The sequence below is a fragment of the Chiloscyllium plagiosum genome, unplaced genomic scaffold (assembly GCF_037043375.1).
Source record: "Chiloscyllium plagiosum isolate Xiang-an unplaced genomic scaffold, Cpla_swu_hap1 HiC_scaffold_1, whole genome shotgun sequence".
In the NCBI taxonomy this organism is placed as follows: domain Eukaryota; kingdom Metazoa; phylum Chordata; class Chondrichthyes; order Orectolobiformes; family Hemiscylliidae; genus Chiloscyllium; species Chiloscyllium plagiosum.
In genome coordinates this window covers 46,657,388-46,678,998 of record NW_028270139.1, presented here as the reverse complement: position 1 = coordinate 46,678,998, position 21,611 = coordinate 46,657,388, and the positions used below count along the sequence as shown (strand labels likewise).

The window sequence follows — 21,611 nt, the reverse complement described above, 5'->3', positions numbered from 1 at the left end:
AATCTCAACAGCTCGAGACCCACTTTCCACCAGATAATTCAAAGTCAGGAAGCAAGGTTGGATAACAAATGTTGTATTAAACTTCTGTTGCTGCCACCTTCACCATCACCATAGTTACTCAAAAAATGTGGGCGGCACGGTGGCACAGTGATTAGCACTGCTGCCTCGCAGCGCCAGAGACCCGGGTTCAATTCCTGCCTCAGGCGACTGACTGTGTGGAGTTTGCATGTTCTCCCCGTGTCTGCGTGGGTTTCCTCCGGGTGCTCCGGTTTCCTCCCACAGTCCAAAGATGTGCAGGTCAGGTGAATTGGCCATGCAAAGTTGTCCGTAGTGTTAGGTAAGGGGTAAATGTAGGGGTATGGGTGGGTTACGCTTCGGCGGGTCGGTGTGGACTTGTTGGGCCGAAGGGCCTGTTTCCACACTGTAAAGTAATCTAATCTAATCAATAAGAATACGATATTCAACTGAACAGTGGTTTTAATTAAGCCACTGATTAATTGATATACAACTGTTATACACCATAAATTCCTTTTACAATAATGCCAAAGAAAATAAATATGCGTGTCACAATGAACATTAAATATAATTTACTCAACTCTTGAAAATCAATAATGGCCATGAGGGCATCCATTACCTGTTAAATACCATTTCAAGTGTAGTAACCTTATCATTGGATATTTACTGCATTTGGAAATTATAACTCCGTATTTGACCTCAAACTACCTTTATGCTGGTTCATCAACACCCCTTTCTTAAAAAAAAAACACACAAACATGCACACCCACTGCTGACAATTATTTTCTGATTGGCACCATCATGATTTTCACATTTTTTGAGTAACTATGGTGATGGTGAAGGTGGCAGCAACAGAAGGTTAATACAACATTTGTTATCCAACCTTGCTTCCTGACTTTGAATTATCTGGTGGAAAGTGGGTCTCGAGCTGTTGAAAACTGAAATTAGGCAAAAATGTTGTTACCATGACTTGCTTTGTTGCAAGGAAGGTCACCAATCAGGATACCAATAGACTTACATTATTACATGTCAAGATTATTTAGTAGCAATACTGAAGTGCAAAGACAAATAATCTTGGGCATTGCTGCAAACTGGCTAATGTGACAAATAACCAAGAGACCACATTTCTTTTGTGTAAACTTCCAGAACAGATCAGTTCAGCAAGGGTCAGTTTCTTGAAGAAAGCTAATTTCAAAATTAACATTTCAAGATGGGTTATCAATTGATTTCCCAACTAATTTTAGATTAAAAAAAAAGGTAAAATGAAATCTGTAGTACTGACATTGGAAATACGCAACTAGTAAACTATTTCTATTCGTGATGGCAACTTTGGTGATAAGACTTCCAAAGCCTTTGTAACACAATCTGAAATGAAAGGTTATCTTGTTATATATATATATATATGATTACTTACAAATTCTCTATTTCTAATCTATCCATTTGTACCCCAAAGTGATAAAGGTTTATAAGGTAAGAGAAGTTTATCACAATTGACTGCATAAGACTATCTGAGAAATTGTACCTCCAGATAAAGGCCACTTTAACTCCTACCTCAAATTTTAAGAATCTACTTACCATTACCTGAAATATCTAAACAGATCTGCAGTAAAGATAAGAACCGGTCCCATCACTGTGAAATACACCATTAAATCATTATCATCAATGAATTCACCCGCTAACAACATCCTTGTTGCTACCATTGACCAGAAAATCAAATGGACTCACCACATGGACAGAGTGACCATAAGAGCAGGTCAGAGGCGAGGAATACTGTGGTGAGATACTTCTCAAAGCCTGTCCACCATCTACAAGGCATCAGTCAGGAGTGGGATGGAGTACTCCCCACTTGCCTGAATGGGTGCAACTCGAACAACATCTAAGAAGTTTCACACCATCCAGGACAAAGCAGCTGTCTTGATCGATAACACATCCACAAAAATCCATTCCCTCCACCACTGATGCTCAGTAGCAGCAGTGTACTATCTACAAGATGCACTGCAGAAATTCAAAGCTCCTTAGATAGTACATTCCAAGCTCTCAACCACGTCCATCTCGAAGGACAAGAGCAGCAGATACATTGAAACACTACCATCTATGTGTTCCCCTCCATGCCACTCACCATCCTAACTTGGAAATGTATTGTTGTTTCTTCATTGTCACTGAGTTAAAACACCGAACTCCCTCCCTAACAGCATTTTGGGTCAACTCGCAGCATGCGGACTGTAACAGTTCAAGAAGGCAGCTCACCACCAGCTTCTCACGGGCAACTAGGGACAGGCAATGAATATTGGTGAGCCAATGTCTACATCCCACAGATGAATTTAAAAAAAAAGAAAAAAATTGGTCCTTATCATTCTTCAGGTTAATTGCTTATTCACATTTGAGTGAAAGTCCTCTTTTCAGATCAGGACTCACACTGTCTGCCCATAACTTTGGTGGGAGAACTGTGGAGGCCATTCGGAAAATGTCTATCAAAGTTCATGAATTTCTACCATGTAATTTCCAAAGAATGCCATCATGTTGACAGTGTTAGCACTGTACCTGTTATTCCTGAAGGTGTCGCCACGAGCAGATCCATTCAGCATCACTGTAACTTCTCCACGAGCCCTCGTTGCATACTGTAAGTGCAATGTACACAATTACTTATCTACCATCTAACCAATCCAGTTCAAATCTAAACCACAAGCATCATTTTCCTTCTGAAAAAATAATAAAGCCCCAGTTTTACCTGACAATTGAATGCCTGCCCGGTCAGATAGGAATAAACACTGGCTGGCTTTTCATTTGTGAAGCATTGTCATTAGGTTTCCAACCATCACCCATAACTCTGTGCACAGTTAGAAGGGTAACCCACCTTGACTATTTAGTGGCCTACTTAGAATATAGAAGTTATGGTCTATTGATGGTATCAGTGCTGTGGCAACATGGTGCAGATGAGACCATTCAGTCCTATCGCCTGCATACTTTTGCACATTATTAATTAGAATAAGCATCCAATGTCCTCTTTAATGCCTCAATTAAACCTGTATCCATCATAATTAGAGGCAATGCATTCCATACTCTAACTTCTCACCATGTCAGAAAGGTTTTCATCAGCTGGCATTTGCTTCTGCAAAACACTTCAAAACGGTGATGCCTGATCAGTTTGTAAGAGGGAATAGTTTGACCCTATCCACTCTGTCCAGACAACATCATTTTGAAAACTTCTATCAAATCTTATTTAGCCTTCTCCTCTCTAAAGAAATAAAAACCAACCTCTTTTGATCCACCCTCACAACTGAAGTAAATCACTGCTGGAACTATTCTTGCAAATCTCTTCTGCACTCTCCCCAATGCATTCATTTTCTAAGTTTGTGCGAAGATTTGTAGCTCGGGTGCTCGTTGTTGTGGTTCTGTTCGCCGAGCTGGAAGTTTTTGTTGCAAACGTTTCGTCCCCTGGCTAGGCGACATCATCAGTGCTTGGGAGCCTCCTGCGAAGCGCTTCTTTGATGTTTCCTCCGGTGTTTATAGTGGTCTGTCCCTGCCGCTTCCGGTTGTCAGTTTCAGCTGTCCGCTGTAGTGGTTGGTATATTGGGTCCAGGTCGATGTGTTTGTTGATGGAGTTTGTGGATGAATGCCATGCCTCTAGGAATTCCCTGGCTGTTCTCTGTCTGGCTTGCCCTATGATAGTAGTGTTGTCCCAGTCTAATTCATGTTGCTTGTTGTCTGCGTATGTGGCTACTAAGGATAGCTGGTCGTGTCGTTTCGTGGCTAGTTGATGTTCATGGATGCGGATTGTTAGCTGTCTTCCTGTTTGTCCTATATAGTGATTAGTGCAGTCCTTGCATGGTATTTTGTACACTACATTCGTCTTGCTAATGTTGGGTATCGGGTCCTTCGTTCTGGTGAGTTGTTGTCTGAGCGTGGCTGTTGGTTTGTGTGCCGTTATGAGTCCTAGGGGTCACAGTAGTCTGGCTGTCAGTTCAGAGATGCTCCTGATGTATGGTAGTGTGGCTAGTCCTTTTGGTTGTGGTATGTCCTCGTTCCGTGGTCTTTCTCTTAGGCATCTGTTGATGAAGTTGCGCGGGTATCCGTTTTTGGCGAATACCTTGTATTGGTGTTCCTCTTCTTCTTTTTGCAGTTCTGGTGTACTGCAGTGTGTTGTGGCCCTTCTGAATAGTGTCCTGATGCAGCTTCGTTTGTGTGTTGGGGTGGTTACTTTCATAACTATGGACCCAATATACCAACCACTACAGCGGACAGCTGAAACTGACAACCGGAAGCGGCAGGGACAGACCACTATAAACACCGGAGGAAACATCAAAGAAGCACTTCGCAGGAGGCTCCCAAGCACTGATGATGTCGCCTAGCCAGGGGACGAAACGTTTGCAACAAAAACTTCCAGCTCGGCGAACAGAACCACAACAGCATTCATTTTCTTCCTATAGTATGACACCTAGAATTGTACACAATACTCCATCTGAGGTCTAACTCATGTCTTATGATGAACTAAATATAAAAACTTCCCACATTTGTACTCTGTGCTCTTATTTATGAAGCTTAGAATACTGTATGCTTTAACAACAGCTCTATACCTGCCTTCCAACTTTTAATGATTTATGTACACTTATAACCAAGTCTCTCTACTGATGCATACCTTTTTAATATTATCTGACCATGTTTTTCCTACCAAAGTGTCTCATCTCACACTTCTGTGCATTAATGTTCATCTGCTATCTCTCCAGCCACTCCACCAACATGTTCTTTTGGAGATCTAAACTGTCCCCTTCACAGTTTATAAATTTTCCTGAGATTTGGGTCATTCGCAAATGTCCCCTGCACAGCAAGATCTAGACTACTGATGTGCAGGGGAAAGGAAGGTTCCCAATACTGGGGAACTGCAAATCTTCTTCCAGTCTGAAAAAATAGCTAGCACTCTCTATTTCCTATTTCTCAGCCAATTTTGAATCCACATTGTTACTGTTGCTTTTATTCCATGCCTGATAACATTACTCAAGTCTAATGTGTGGCACTGTACCAAAAGCCTTTTAAAAGTCCAAACCTGCCAGAATTTAGCAGAGTAGCTAAGGCAGGTTTTTTTTTTTTAAAAAAAAAACCCTTTGGTTAGGCCTTGTTCTGGCCCTACAAGCAGTGCTTAGATCTTGCTGACAATGGGCCAGCAGTTCTTAGATCTTGCTGACAACGGGCCTTGTATCTCCCTCTTAGCTTCAAATGTTCCTTGGTAATTTTTCTGCCAGCATTAAGTTCTCTTGCTCATCATGGCCCTGGGACCATGGCAACTTGCATTTCATAGTACAATCCCCATTCCTATCAGCCATGGAGTCACTGCCCCAATCCGTTTGGGGTTTCTGTTTGGAAATAGACTAGAGCAATTAAATGGAGGCAGATGAGATAAAATAACCCCCCCAACACTAAACTGTTCAAGACAATTTCCCTCCTACTCCACTCCTGACTGCATTCAAAATTAGAATTAGGATTAAAAGTTTGTTTCTGTAGTTTACAAGGTATTTTTCCTTAAGTGACACTTTTATTTTAAAATTGATTCCTTTTCTCTTCAGTTTCATCCAGAGCTTCATCTTTGAAACAACAGAAGCGTTTGATGTCTTTCTTTTATGCCCTAATTATTCTCACTTCAATTCTAATTTTCTTCCCTCTAAATATGCTGATTCAGGCCAACACAAGGTCCCATGTGCACAAAACAGAGACAGTATTTTGTCCAGGATGACAAATGAAAATGATAATTTTGGTGGCAACAATCATAAGGGCATGTCAATTGAACACCAATCCTGTTCACTTGATGTTCACTCATTTTGTTTGCAGCAGAAAATCATTCACATGATGATTTGCTTTCCCTTCTTTTGTTTAAGCAATATCCTTGTCATTTCTACAATCCTGTTTCTACTGCAGCTTATGTATTATGCAGCTATCTTACATGATGAAACAGGAGGTGATTCTTAAATGAAATTGAAATAAAAAGGTGTATAATTGATGAGGTGGAGGAATCGATCCCCAGGAATGGTCTTTTTGTTGTAGGGGTTGGGTGGGCTTTGACCACACCGATACAAATAAAGACTCTGATTTTATTATTATGTGAGGATATATATTGGACCTAATACCGAATAGGACATAGCTGATCTTGAACCAGAAAAGATGTTGTTCCAGTGTTACTAACCTCGAGCAATACACTAAGTCCACCGGACTTACTTCAGTGAAAAACAATATACTTACATCTTCAGATGCTGCCTTCCAAAATGAACTTATTGAATTGTTTTCGCACTCTTTCCACCCAGGACATGCTTCAAAATTAGGTTCTGAAACAAATCAAATTATTGTGCATGTAAGTATCACAGTTGCTAATGTAAAGGAGTTGCTTGTTTAATATTCAGAACTTTTTAAATGGTTTTAAATGTGGAGACATTGTTTTTAAAAGAAAAACAGTATAAAACCTTAAACTTACGAATAGGTTTCTTTGAACAAAAATTTATAACAATCTCTCAGGCCTAATTTGAATGTGGAGGCACATTTTGAGAATACTGAAGGATGCAAGAGTGGAAATTGCAGAGGCGATGGTATTAGCTTTGTAATCTTCCCCAAACTCAGGGGTGGTGCCAGTGACTACAGAAGTGCAGATGTAACACCCTTTGCTCAAACAAGGTTGGAAAGATGAACCCAATAATTACAGACCACTCATTTTAACTTCAGCAGCAGGGAAACTTCTTAAACAGTTATTTGGAATAGTCACATGAAAAAATGCAAGTTAATTAAGAAGTGCCAGCAAGCCAGAGGGTGGTGAGTCTGCAAAACTCTTTTGCAGACAGCAATAGAAGCCAAATCAATAAATATTTATAAAACATAATGTCACAAATAGTGCAAAAACTATTTAGTGCAAAAAATAGTGTTAAAACATATTTAAAGGCAAAAACAGCAGAAAGTTCTTAAAAGTTAATATCAGCCAGACAATAAACACCAAGAATCTCATGATGGGTATGGATTGATAACTATTGTGTTGGCTATGGAAATGTCAAAGCTACAATAAAAATACTTACATAAAAGATTTACATGTTACATCAGTCCACAACAAGATGGATTAATGATTTTTTAAACTTAACCTTGTCAATGGGCCATAGACAGATGGCTATCTGAAATGCAAGTCTTTGCCTTGCTGGAAATACTTGTCTTCACCTAGAAAGCTTGATGACATGACTGCCACAGCATGGAACCCAACTGTCTTTACAAAAATACAATTTTGAAATAGCAGATGGTTTAGGGATCAGCCCTGCTATATATAATAGTTAATGACAATACCCAACATCTTAACTCTGAGCTACAATGGAAGGAAGCCTCAGTGCAAATCAACCTCCTTTGTCAAAATTGCAAAACAGAAATTACAAGCGAGCGAAAACTTTTTCCAAAAACTTGGAAGGGAATTTTAAAGAGAAGTTAAGGACTAAAAACCTCAACTGTGAACTAGCCAATCAAACACCTCCACAGAGGAATTTCAGACTACTAGCTAACCCTGAACCTTACCTTGAAAGCAAAGACATTGATAGATGCAAAGCATGTGAGATTCAAGTTAAGAGCTGAATAATCGCTTTATCTTTTCCCTTTATCGATTTCCTTGTAGGTTTTTTAGTGTGTCTGTATATGGAGAAACCCCCATCACTGCATCAAAGAGTGTGTGAAATAAGCCTTACAACTTTTCTCACCTTACTACATGGTTGTCATGGCCCTTACAAAGTCAGAACCCACAAACAAAGAGTGGACTTACCACTGCTTAAAAAAGGAGAAAAATCAAATCAAAATCTGCTTATAGATAGGTAGTGAGAACAGGGAGAGATTGGTTTTAAAACTTGCAATCAGACACTAAGAAAAAGTAGGTTTTTTGCTGTTAGTAAAAGGAGCAAAGAAAATAGAAAGTTGGCAGGAGAGTGGAGTTCAGGCCAAAATCAGATTAACCAGATTCTTACCAAGTGGTAGAAGAGATTCGATGGGTTGAATGGCCAACACCTGCTCCAAAGCCATACGTTTGTATATGGATATTTCAAAATGGATGGGGTCTAGGTATTATAGGCTGTTCATGCTCTCTGTCGTAAAGGATGTGATTACTCACCTGGGCTGGAGAGTTTTCCACACCAGTTCAGGCCGTCCACCATATAACCAACCAGAGTGCTCTCAAGAGGCATCACCTTGTGTGTAACACCAGTGTACTGAAGAATGAGCCCTTTGGTCTGGCTCCAGAAGATTGACTACATGGCATAAATATAAATAATATAATAAAGTCTCAGCAGTGTTATTGAAATTCAAAAGAAACAACATGCATATCAAAAAGGATATGGGATTGCACCCAATGGATTATTATTATGTGTTGGGGCTTTCTTCCTTAAAAATGAATTTTAATATTAAAGAAAATCAACAGGTAAGTACTTTATGAAATTTAGTGGAGGTCAGCGAGTGACTGACTTCAATTGGAAATAATCTTTCTGCTTATTCAACCAAGGTAGGATGCTTAGAGCTGGCGTGTTATTCAGATACTTGTGGCTTGCTTTATCATTTAGGGATCCACAAAGAGCCACCAAGAGGTGGTCCTAGCAAATAGATTTAAAAAGTCATTAAAATGAGTTGGTAAAACAAATTTTAAAAGGGATCCACAGAGTATTAATAGAATACCTGATCTAGATTATATGATAATGTAAAATAGCCAGCAGAGAATTATTAGTCAATTTGACATCCGTCCTTATTTTTATATTAATGTCCTTCAATGAAAACATTTATTAAAATAAAGTTGCTAATTTATTATCACGTTACATTGTTGGACAAAATCAAGTTCTTCCATTGAATGTCATGAAACAGAACAGCCTATATAGTTCATCAGGTCAGCACTGGCCTTCATGAGGGAAGTACATCACATGTATCAGATTTATAGATTGTTATGTTTCAGATTGTTATCAAGCTGTATTTAGCTTAGAGGAAAATGAAGGGGACATTATGATCTGCCATAAGTTCTGCCTAACAACAAGCCCAAGTGTCATGGCTGTTAAAGGATAAAGTGAGGCCCAGGTTGTTTTGACAAGGTGTTCACAATTGGAAGTATTGGCAGCAACATCTTTGCGTACAGTGGTTAAACTGTTAGTGTCCAATATCTTCAGCAATTGTTGAGAAAGTCAAGTTGTGAACCATTATATGCTAAACTGCTGACGTAGTTCCAAGTTCAAAGGGAGTTTGCCTCATGGGTAACTGATTGGCATTTCTACCAGGATACTAGCCCCATGTGATTCATGTATCCATGGAGATAGAAACCCTTCAGCTCTCAAAGCTTAAGTCATCCCTAAAACTAACAGACACGGGATGTGTGAATAAAGAGGAAGAACAACTACAGGAAGCAAATCTGTGGTTCACTGCACAGGAATGGATCTCATGCATGGATTGAAAAGACTAAATTTGAGAGAAGTTAACAAGAATTTTAGGCTTTCATCAAGAGAATATCTCCAGGATATTACCCACCATTGTGGGCAGTTACATGGACAGAGGTTAACAGGTGGAGAAAGGAACAGAATAGAAGTAAACGTTCAGGAAATAAGAATCTCTTTGGATTAGATTCTGGAGAAATGATTGTTTATAAAGAATACTGTAATGTATACACAGAAACTTGAATTCTCCTTGTATTTACAGTCAAATGGGAAATGTTCCATTCTGTACTCTTCATATATTGCTTAGACAAAAGTTCTTTTAGTCTGTTTTTCACAGTAAAAGTAGTAAAAATGTGAAATATTGTTGTTCAGTTACTTTAACCTTCCAAATAGCAGCTGGAAGACTAATAGTTGAAGTTCCCCTTTCCTGGTCACTCCTTCATTCCTTTAACATTCTTCTTTTGCAAACAACTGGGGAATAACTTTTTAAAAGCAGTTAGGGACTTCACTTCAAGATTAGATTACGGCCAGCAATACTGCACGCTAAAGATACAAATCTTGAAACAATCTCATATTTGTGACATATTTGCCTCATGAATACCAGTGCAGATACATTGGACTACATAGGCTGTTCTATTTTGTGCCATTCAATGCAGCTCAACCAGATTTTGTCCAATAATATAAAACCAGTGATAGTGAAAATGCACTTGAAACTTCCATGTGGACTCATCTTATCACTTTCCATAACTTAAGGGATAACTAATATAACAAATCAGAATTGATATAAATTCCACCCAAAGCCCCTCGGCTTGTTCTTTAATTCTTTTCACGATTGTCTTAAAATTTCAGCCATCTGCTTAGTTTTAGATCATAAAATCCTGACAGTGTGGAAACAGGCCGTTCGTCCCAACAAGTCCACACCGAAGATTAACCCACCCAGACCCATGTCCCTATCTTATACTTATCTCTGACTAATGTACCTAACCTTCACATCCCTGAACACTATGGGAGTCTAATCTTCAGCATCTGCAGTACCCACATCTGCCTAGCAAGTTTAGCATGGCCAATTCATCTAAGCCGCACATCATTGGACTGTGGGAGGAAACCCAGACAGAATGTGCAAACTCCACACAGATAGTTGCCAGAGGCTGGAATTGAACCTGGGTCCCTGGCACTGAGAAGCAGCAATGCTTACCACTGAACCACCATGTCGCCCCAATAGTTTTACCACTATTGTAAGCAATATTTTATTATTCATCGATCTGCATGACCAATTGGGTAATTTCCGCTTGGTCATAACTTAGTGTGGTTAGAAATGATTGGTAAAGTGCTGTGTCTCGGTCCTGACTTCTTTACCCGTCCTCTGGCACACCCACACAGGAATATCAATGGCAGCATGGAGAATTGTAATGCAATAGGAATGTGAATTTAAACTTTTCTTTGGTGCCCTGTTAGGTAACGCTGCCCATTCTTGGTACTCTCAACACCAAGCGGTGCAAGAGCCAATGATGTATTGTGGAATTTATTTATATTTAGGTCTGTCTGGATGAGGATAGAAAAGTCCTCTTTAGTGAAGGACTTCATTGAGTAAGTTAGTAGTTTCCATATCAATCTTTTCTTTTGTCAGCCCACAAATTAAAGAGACTTATTGAATTCAATTTTACAAATTTCATAGTGGGATTTAAACCTACATCTGGCTTCTAGCTCAATGCTATTAAAACTATAATGTCAAATATTCCATCTATTCATATTCAATGAATTACCATTGACAAATTACATCAAATAAAGTGAAGTTTCAATATTATTCCTGTATTTTACTTTAGACTATCACGAGAGGCTCCTGAAGTTCCTTACCTGGTTAATTGGAATGTCATGGCCTGCCAAATCCAGAAATGGTTTATAATCCTCTGTTGTAATTTTGCATGGATCCTTCTCACTAAATGCACTCAGAAATGCTACCCATAGATTTGGACAGTCTTTCTCCCTGACAAATAAAAGCAAATACACCATCAGAATTAAGTAATCTATTTTCATTACTGCTGGGAAACACTGTTGCTGAAAATCCCTGACAAAAACATGCAGCTAAATAAAGAGGCAGGATTTGTGTAGTGCCATGCACAACATCCTCCAGCACTTTATATCTTTGAAAAGAAACCTTATGTGATGTAACTTGGGAAACATGGCCCTGGATTATCAATAGATTGGTATGATTCGGAAGTGCTTTTAAAAAAAAAGAGCATATCCCAACTCCAGATTCCTGGCACTAATCCTGGGCCTTAATTTTCAGGAGAGATGATATTTGAGAGTGACTGGCTGTGGGACTTACACAGGGCACTCTCCACCTGGCCAGCTCCAAACAGGGGGAAATAGCTCTCCTTTACAAGTTTCATGGAGTTAGACCAACTTCTTGAAGAGTCGCGGTTCATGGAACAGAGTCCCTGCTTGATTGACAGCTTTGACTCTCTGGTCTCGGCTGAGTTGAAGTTTCAGTTGTTTCTTAATTTAAAGAATCTGGGTGATTGACATCTTATTATTTTGCACACATCCTATCATCACTACAGCATGCATCGACAATCCCAAAGGAAGGGAGGAATGGCCCGATGGCATTATCGTTAGATTATTGATCCAGAGATATTGGTAATGTTCTGGGGACGGGAGCTCAAATCCTGCCATGGCAGGTGGTGGAATTTGAACTCAATAAATATCTGGAATTAAGAGTCGAATGATGACCTTGTTACCATGGTCAATTGCCAGGAAAAGCCATCTGGTTCACTAATGTCCTTTAGTGACGGAAACTGCCATCCTTACCTGGTCAGGCCTACAGGTGACTCCAGACCCACAGCAATGTGGTTGACTCTTACCTGCCCAATGGGCAATAAATGCTAGCCGAGCCAGTAACACCCTCATTCCATGATGATCCAAGCAAGCCTCATATCTTACTCCCTTTACTGTCCCACTCATCTTCCATTCCTCTTAGATACCCTCAATGTGTCTTCTTATCTCCTATGTCCTTAAATGCCCCATTCTCTTTCCATGCTTTGTCATACCCCTATGATCATCTTTTTCCGGTATTCACCGTATACAATAAGGCATTGGTAATTCTGGCAAGACTTTTAAATGTTCCTGAAATTAACACAATAAGCAGAGACTTTGAAAAGTTGCTTTAAAAAGAGATCAGCTTACTACCACTGTAGTGCTATTCACAGAATCCATATCAGACTTCTTACTCTTAGATAAACAAGCATACATATAAATGAAAAAAACTCTATTAATAATCTTCTTTATAACTCAAAATGTCAAATAAAGCTTTCCCCATCCTTTACAATGGTATTAACTTAGCTTGCTATAATTGAAGTAGATCAGTAATGTTTGAAGTTCAGCCAGGCATTTATAATAATGCCATCTGAATACTGATTCCACAAAAGCAGGCTGAACAGACGGCCTCTTTATAAGGCTGCGTGGAACCATATTGAAACAGAATCACCAAGGTTGATGGAAAGGTAGACAGGAAAGGGTGGAATGATTCACTATATTGAATTTTCTGATAAATTCAAGGAGGCCAAGGAGGGATAGTGTACCATCGATAAAAGTCACAAAGAATGACATGAATGATTCTGACTGGAGCAATGATGGCCATCACAAAAATGGAGGAAGAGATGTCAACGAGCCTTTGCATTTGGAGATGCAGAGATGGGAAGAATGTTTTACTGGGCTAGAAATTGATTCTTTTATTATGCATCAAAAACTCTAAACTTAAAAATATAGTAACCCCATATGTATTATTCCTTCTTCAAAATAATTTCTACAATTGGGGCATGGATTTAATTGTAAAGAAACTAATGAGTCTCTCAGGACTCAATCTGATTCTAGTATAAATTGAACAGCAACACCCAACGATCATACCCACACAGATAAATGCAGACATTTGAATTGCACTGTGGCAATTTAAGAGTGTTCTGAAGGACAAGAACATGGGTCTCATTTCCTTGCTGACATTTGCATGCAGTAATTGGGGGAAGGGACAGCCAGCCGTAATAAAGCAAGTGCAGGAGGAAAGGAGGGGAGGGATTAAATCACAGTTGGAGTGAGGGGTTTGGCACTGATTCCATTGATATCCTACTTGCTTGTTGGTTGAATAATGAAAGAAAATTTAGCCAAATTCTGACTGTTTTTAGTGAGAACTTTCATTCTTATTTAAGCACACAAGTAACAACTAAATTCAGAAAAGATATTAATTTGCAGATTGTTGAAACGTTTGTCTATAGCCAAAGATAGATTACTCTCAAGTTGTTGACACTGGGATTTCTTCCTGGATAAAATGTCGTTAGCTGAATTGCTTTTATTCAGACAGTTGTTGGATTTTGATTTCTCCTTTAAAGAATTCATGCCTTGCAATGAAGATATCTTACTCAAGAACCCTCCTCTTGTGGTGATGATGTATTTCAATGGGTTTCAACTCACAAACATCAACAAAAGGGATTTCATAGAAAAGAGAGAGAGCAAAAACCATTGTTCCACCAAGATACAGACCAGTAAGTCTTACGTCTGTCGTCTGCAAGGTGTTAGAAAGGATTCTGAGGGATAGGATTTATGACCATCTGGAAGAGCATGGCTTGATTAAATGCATTCAACACGGCTTTGTGAAGGGCAGGGCATGCCTCACAAACCTTAGAGTTCTTTGAGGATGTGACTAGAAAAGTTGATGAGGGTCGAGCTGTGGATGTGGTGTATATGGACTTCAGCAAGGCATTTGATAAGGTTCCCCATGGTAGGTTCATTCAGAAGGTCAGGAGGAATGGGATACAGGGGAACTTAGCTGTCTGGATACAGAATTGGCTGACTACCAGAAGACAGCGAGTGGTAGTAGAAGGAAAATATTCTGCCTGGAAGTCAGTGGTGAGTGGTGTTCCACAGGGCTCTGTCCTTGGGCCTCTACTGTTTGTAATTTTTATGAATGACTTGGATGAGGATATTGAAGGATGGGTCAGCAAGTTTGCAGATGACACAAAGGTTGGAGGTGTCGTTGACAGTACAGAGGGCTGTTGTAGGCTGCAGCGGGACATTGACAGGATGCAGAGATGGGCTGAGAGGTGGCAGATGGAGTTCAACCTGGATAAATGCGAGGTGATGCATTTTGGAAGGTCGAATTTGAAAGCTAAGTACAGGATTAAGGATAGAATTCTTGGCAGTGTGGAGGAACAGAGGGATCTTGGTGTGCAGGTACATAGATCCCTTAAAATGGCCACCCAAGTGGATAGAGTTGTTAAGAAAGCATATGGTGTTTTGGCTTTCATTAACAGGGGGATTAAGTTTAAGAGCCGTGAGATCTTGTTGCAGCTCTATAAAACATTGGTTAGACCGCACTTGGAATACTGCGTCCAGTTCTGGTCACCCTATTATAGGAAAGATGTGGATGCTTTGGAGAGGGTTCAGAGGAGATTTACCAGGATGCTGCCTGGACTGGAGGGCTTATCTTATGAAGAGAGGTTGACTGAGCTCGGACTTTTGTCATTGGAGAAAAGGAGGAGGAGAGGGGACCTAATTGAGGTATACAAGATAATGAGAGGCATAGATAGAGTCAATAGCCAGAGACTATTTCCCAGGCAGAAATGGCTAACACGAGGGGTCATAGTTTTAAGCTGGTTGGAGGAAAGTATAGAGGGGATGTCAGAGGCAGGTTCTTTACACAGTTGAGAGAGCATGGAATGCGTTGCCAGCAGCAATTGTGGAAGCAAGGTCATTGGGGACATTTAAGAGACTGCTGGACATGCATATAGTCACAAATTTGAGGGTGCATACATGAGGATCAGTGGTCGGCACAACATCATGGGCTGAAGGGCCTGTTCTGTGCTGTACTATTCTATGTTCTATATCTCTCGAACTCCCCGTACAAGCCCAACAACTCTATTACACCACAAACCGATTCAGGTGACCTCTGTGTCACATACCTAGCATCTCCAGTCCAGCAGTTAGTTTTATTTACAAAATATAGCACTGAAGAATAGGCGACTAACTTAAACCAAAAGTTTTTTTCCCTCCAAAAAATCTTAGATACAGATATACATCCATTCAATGATATTCTAAAGTTATAGGAAGGATATTATTAAGCTGGAGAGGGTTCAGAAGAGATTTATCAGGATGTTGCTGGTTGTGGAAGGTTTGAGTTATAAAGAAAGGCTGGGACTTTTTTCACTGGAGCGTTGGAGGTTGAGAGGTGAGCTGATAGAAGTTTATAAAATAATGAGGTAGAGTTAATGGTAATTGTCTTTTCCCTAGGATGGGGGATTTCAAGACCAGGGAGCACATTAAGGAGAGAGGAGAGAGATTTATAAAAAAAAAGACAGGAGGGGCAAATTGTTTTCCCCACAGAGGGTGGTTTGCATGGAATGAACTCCCTGAGGAAGTGGTGGTTGCAGGTACAATTACAATGTTTAAAAGATAAGTACATGAATAGGGAAGGTTTGGAGGGATACGGGCCAGGAGCAGGCAGGTGGGACTAGATTAGTTTGGGATTAAATTTGGCATAGACTGGCTGGACCGAAGGGTCTTTTCTGTGCTGTATGACTCTATAATATTTCATCTAACATACTTTCATAATATGTGCCTGTCTTGACAAGTTCAAGATTAAAAAGCTTCAATAGCAGATCTTTTTTGTCAGTAATACCCAGGTTCTGTACATCAGGCAACTACATTGAAAATTATCACATGGAGTAATGCTATGCCAAGGAAAGAACGATAAAGTCACCTACCCTGCATCAACATTTACTGTTCCAAGGTAGTTGAAGCATCTTCCAATCATTATTTCTTTCAAATTTTCTGTTGATCCTTTTCCTGTCCAAACAGTTTTAGTGCCAGCCTTTGCTAATGGTCTTTCTGTATGGCCTAACAGCACTAGCCCAAGAAGGAGCAGACCTATTAGGAGCAAGAAATTAATATTCTCATTATTTCTGTAGGTAAGCAGTATGAATGGCTATACATCTGAAGAATGACCAGTTCACATTACACACGAGAGAAGTTACCATTTGAAACACTCTCTTTAGGTTAAGCGATTAAATGAGATTCTCAAATGATGTTCAATGTAAGGATGATTGCAACTCACGTGTTTGAAACCTACAGATCTTTCTTCTATAACACACATTTATTAAATGTAATTTGGCTGTAATGCAATTAGTGAATTGTGGACTTTTTGAATAAAGCAAATTCCCATTCACTGTTACACGATTCAATCCCTGGCACTTACCTGGGCAGCAAAACCCAGCCTCAGGACCCTCTGTCTGCAAAATGCAAATTCAGTGTGTTCAGCTAAAACAGGAATGTAGTCAGCTCTGCAAGCCTTGAAACTGAGAATTATAGTCAATATTTAGAAGTAACTTTATTTCAAACCAGGGAAGAATCTGGAGGACTGGATTTCTGTGTTGGCATCACATGGTCAGTCAGAATATGTGCTTTCTGGTGAAGAGCTTTGTGAAAAGGACTATGCTATCAATGATTTTAGTGTTAAAATTACTGTATTATTTCATTAAAATATACGATTTAAAGATTTACTTAGATTGTGCTCTCGTTTGTGTTAGGCTAACTATTATTTTTGTTTTGATTTTTACTAATATTTTTTGGCGCTTTGTCCCACCCTGTTTTTCCCATAGGCCCCATTATTTATATTGTGCAATTTTCTATAACACTGTGTCACACAGGAACGCAACTACTGCGTTATGGGAGTACTACCTGTATGTGGAAGTGGGCGGGGAGAATTGATCTTTGTGGTGTGCAGTTCTTAAAGTTGCACTCAACTTCCTAATATCTCAAACCAACATTTGAAATGGAAGTTGGGTTTTGTTTCCAAAGACTGTGCAGAGGTCATTCTTTCATTGGTGATCACATGGCAATCTCTGTATCTCTGTCTAGAAAACAGTGTCTAATTCCCTTTATACAATAGTATACAGATTTTGCTTACATTCCAATCTGGAAGATGTTCTTAATTTGTATGTATCTGACAACGGTAACCTTAACAGCCAAAGATGCTTATCTGAAGTTACAACAGTAGCCGTTGGCAGATTTCAATCATTATTTAAAAAGATGAGGACAAACACAGCATCGGTTGTTGCTGAAGTTCACTTAGGAGGATAGCATCTCTGAAAGCCCTTGGTAGATCTGATGTGATCTTTACATCATTGTCCTGCTCCTTTTTCTAGCAGCTAGTACTGCAATGGAACGTCGCTCAGCTCATTCTCAGTCATACGGAATTCCAAATGGAAGATCTACAAAGATACTCATGTCTGAAAGGAACTTGTTCAGTACAGTGTTTGAATTGCTAAAAATATACTTCTGCTGCAGAAGTCTGAACACTCCCTGTAAAACTACCAAAAAACTTTAGAGAGCTCCAAATATACACAGTACAGCACCAGCAGCCAGAACAAATAATTTAGTGACGAGCATCTAAGTCATTCATGTTTAAGCAGAGCTAGTGGAAATGGTCCTTTATTGTCATGTTCCTGGTGAAATACTCTTGGCTTCTCTCTGCCACTATTTCTTCCCATTACCTGCTCAGAATATCACTAGAAGATCTCCTGGGGACACAAACAATCTCTCCTTGATTCTATCTTTTAAATCAACATTTCCAATGCATAAATCAGAAAACATTATGCACAGGATGTCCCATGGCTAACCATTTCTCACACTTTCACTGCAGAGATCAACAAGAACGATCACTCATTGACTTCAGGAAGTGATGTGGAGGGCACATTCCTGTCTGCATCAGTAGTGCTGATGTGGAGATGGTCAAGACTGTCAGATTCCTGGAAAGTGATAATCCCCAACAATCTGTCCTGATCCACCCATGTGGGTGTAGTGGTCAAGAAAGCACAACAACATCTTTACTTTCTCAGGAGGCTGAGAAAGTTCAGCATCCTATTTGGATGTATCAGCATGTCCATAAAAAAAAAACGGAAAGAAAGAGTCATTGTGGACATGCCGAAGAAGTAGAGATGTTGTTGTGCTTTCTTGTGCTTCCCAAGACTACAAGAAACTAGAGAATCATGAACACAGCCCAATCCATCACATAAACCAATCTTCCATCCACTGACTCCATCAGGAAAGCAAACAACATAAATCAATGACACCACCACCACCTCCCTCCCCCCCCCCCCCCACCCCCCACTCTGGTTATACTCTCTTCCACCCTCTTCCGTTGGGCAGAAGACATTAAAAAAAAAGTATTTACCCATATATTAATTGATTCAAGAACAGCTTATTCCTCATTGTTATTAGACTTTTGAATGGACCTCTCAAATGTGAAATTCAGTGTTGAGCTGTGCACTCTCTGCAGCCATAAAATTGCATTCCTCGCTTTGTTCTATTATCCTAATGCACTTTGCATCGTATGATCTGCCTGTGCTGCAAGCAAAACAATATTTTTCACTGTACTAAGGGACATGTGACAATAATAAAATCGAACCAAATCATATGGAACCCATTATGTAATAAAATGACCAAAAAGGTGGATTATAAGCAGTAGGAAGTTAAAAATCACAACACTAGGTGATAGTCCAACAAGTTTATTTGGAAGCACTAGCTTTCAGAGCACTGCTCCTTCATCAGGGAGTTGTGGAGTATAATATCATAAGACACAATTTATAGCAAATGTTTACAGTGTGATGTAACTGAAGTTATTTATTGAAAAAGACCTGGATTGTTTAAGTCTCTCATCTTTTAGAAATAACATGTTGGTTTCAGTTCTTTCATATGTAAATTGCAGAACATTTAAAAGTTGCATTCTCAAGTGAACTTTAACAATTGGTGTCATGTCAGCCCAGATAATACAGTGTGTGTGTGTGTGTGTGTGTGTATTCAGACTGATTCTAATCTTAAAAATAATCTTACATGGATTAATGCAGTTTTTGAGCAAAATAAGATGTAATTATGCAAGGACAAATTCACCCCACAAACTCATGTGTGGGAGTGTATTTGTGAGCGTATGAGCGTAGGAGTGTGTGTGTGTGGTACAGTGGGGTCACCTGTAGTGTGACATGAACCCAAGGTTCTGGCTAAGGCCATCCCCCTGGGTATCGAACTTGGCTATCAGCCTCTGCTCGGCCACTTTACGTTGTTGCCTGACTTGAAGTCCGCCTTAGGGAATGGTCACTAGATGGTCCGAGGTCAAATATCCTAGACTGTTGTAATGTTCTCCAACTGGGAGGGAGCACTCCTGTGTGTTGGTTGTTGTGTGGTGCCCATTTATCCATTGCCGTAGTCTCTGCTTGGTCTCAGCAATGTACCGTGCCTCAGGGCATCCTTGCCTGAAGTGTATGATCAACAACACCATACAACCTTGTCATAGTAGACGCTGCAAGACGTGTCGGAATATTGACACTGATACCACTATTATGCATGGGAACACCTCCTACTATGTACGTGTCAGGTACTCGTGTGAGGCTGCCTACCTCATATGCTGCAGGGCAGGCAAGAACGCAAAGTGACCGAGCAGAGGCTGATGGCCAAGTTCGGTACCCATGGAGATGGCCTCAACCGGACTTTGGGTTCAGCTGACCCCACTGCATACACGCGCGCACACTCTCTTGCACACACACGCACTCCTACAGATACACACGCACACATATTCCTACAGAGACACACACTCCTACAGACCCATATATTCACATAGACGCATTCTCTTAAGCTCACACATACATACGCACCCTCTCACAGACTTATACCCCTTTACACTCACACACACTCTCTCACAGACATTCCTAATCTCCCCCAACCCCACCCCCCAACACAAACACACAAGTTTGTGGGGTGAATTTGTACTCGCAGAATTACATTTTATTTTGCTCAAAAACTGCATGAATCCACGTAAGATTCTGTAAATCTGTTTTTTTTAGATTTGAATCAGCCTGATTGTGGCACAGACAGTCTCACACAGGGCACCTTACACTTTCATCAGCCTCCAGCTGTCTGGTCAAGTCCTGGAGAGGGTCTTCAACTCAGAGCCTTGTCAACTCAAAGAGATTGCCACCAGACTAAATCAAAACTTACAATAATCTATCCTGTTATGGGATTCTACTAAGAAATAATTGCAGGTGAAGAATATTATACATAGAACCAACCTTACATTTGTGCATTGTCTCCATATATTAATCATAAAAACAAAGCCAAATTGCATACAAAAAAACAATTAGCACATTTTCAGTGGTTTAAAAAAGTGCAATTGATTTGAATTAACACAATGTAGAGAAGAATAGGTTTTTCTCACTAATCTCTGATGCATCCACTTCCTGAATCTTAAACAAAATACCACCTTAAACAGTTGTTGAACATTTGCATTGACTCTGGGCATTAGATCGAACCCTGCACAAATATCTGGTAATTAGATTAAAAACATGTCACAAATATTTTTACAATCCCTAAATAATTAGATTTAAAATATGATTTTGGATGGATAAAACTCAATATTAAAATTTGAATACATTTGTTTGTTCTGCTTTTTACACAGAACACCCCACATCCAGTAGCATTTTACCGCAGGGTTTAGTCAGCGAGTTGAGACAATGACAGAAAACACTGCATAAAACAATTGGTACAGTTTGATCTTCAGAAAAAATAGTATATACACAGTACTTGAATCAGATTTGGAGCAAAACCACAGACAGTTGTTACATACTAAGCTGTTTTTACCTGTAAGGTGCAAACTTTTCAGCAAAGACATCTTCAAATTGTTGTTTCTTCTTTGATACTGGATCAATGTTGAAAGTTACACCCTTCTACAACTATTCCCAGATTACTTCCCTTTTAAACTCTTTCCTAGCCATTTGTAAACAAAACCACTGTTAACCAATCATAAAGCAGACAAATCAGCCAATGAATCAGAAGATCTTTAAATTATTTAACAATTATGACCAATAGCAACCAAGTAAAAAAAAGTTACAGCAATAAAAGTTTAATCAATCCTCTGAGATAACAAACATATACAATTAATACCCTACTTATGGCAAACCTATATCAGCTATGTTTATTAGTTCTGCCCAGTAACATCTCAAGTAAAATTTACTATATTATTTTATTTCCCCTTGATCTTCCTTTTATAAACCTGTAAGACATGTATATCTGTCAGTATCTATCAATACCATTGGTCAAGACTCATACTCTGAAAATACTCCAGAATAGTATCTTTATCACTGTCAGTTGTAAAGT

General features: G+C 39.6%; 1 protein-coding gene across 1 annotated transcript in view; it reads right to left on the bottom strand.

The window, feature by feature from the left end:
* Nucleotides 1–21,221, bottom strand: part of LOC122551973 (uncharacterized) — a 41,859-nt gene extending 20,638 nt beyond the window's left edge. The window contains exons 1-6 of the mRNA XM_087986616.1: nucleotides 21,096–21,221; nucleotides 16,172–16,334; nucleotides 11,277–11,406; nucleotides 8,126–8,261; nucleotides 6,244–6,326; nucleotides 2,557–2,633 (exon numbers count right to left, since the gene is read on the bottom strand). Of these exons, the coding sequence (XP_087842742.1) occupies nucleotides 2,557–2,633; nucleotides 6,244–6,326; nucleotides 8,126–8,261; nucleotides 11,277–11,406; nucleotides 16,172–16,334; nucleotides 21,096–21,126 (620 nt within the window). The 5' untranslated portion in view covers nucleotides 21,127–21,221. The remainder of the gene's footprint in view (nucleotides 1–2,556; nucleotides 2,634–6,243; nucleotides 6,327–8,125; nucleotides 8,262–11,276; nucleotides 11,407–16,171; nucleotides 16,335–21,095) is intronic.
* Between the last annotated feature and the right edge of the window lie 390 nt (nucleotides 21,222–21,611).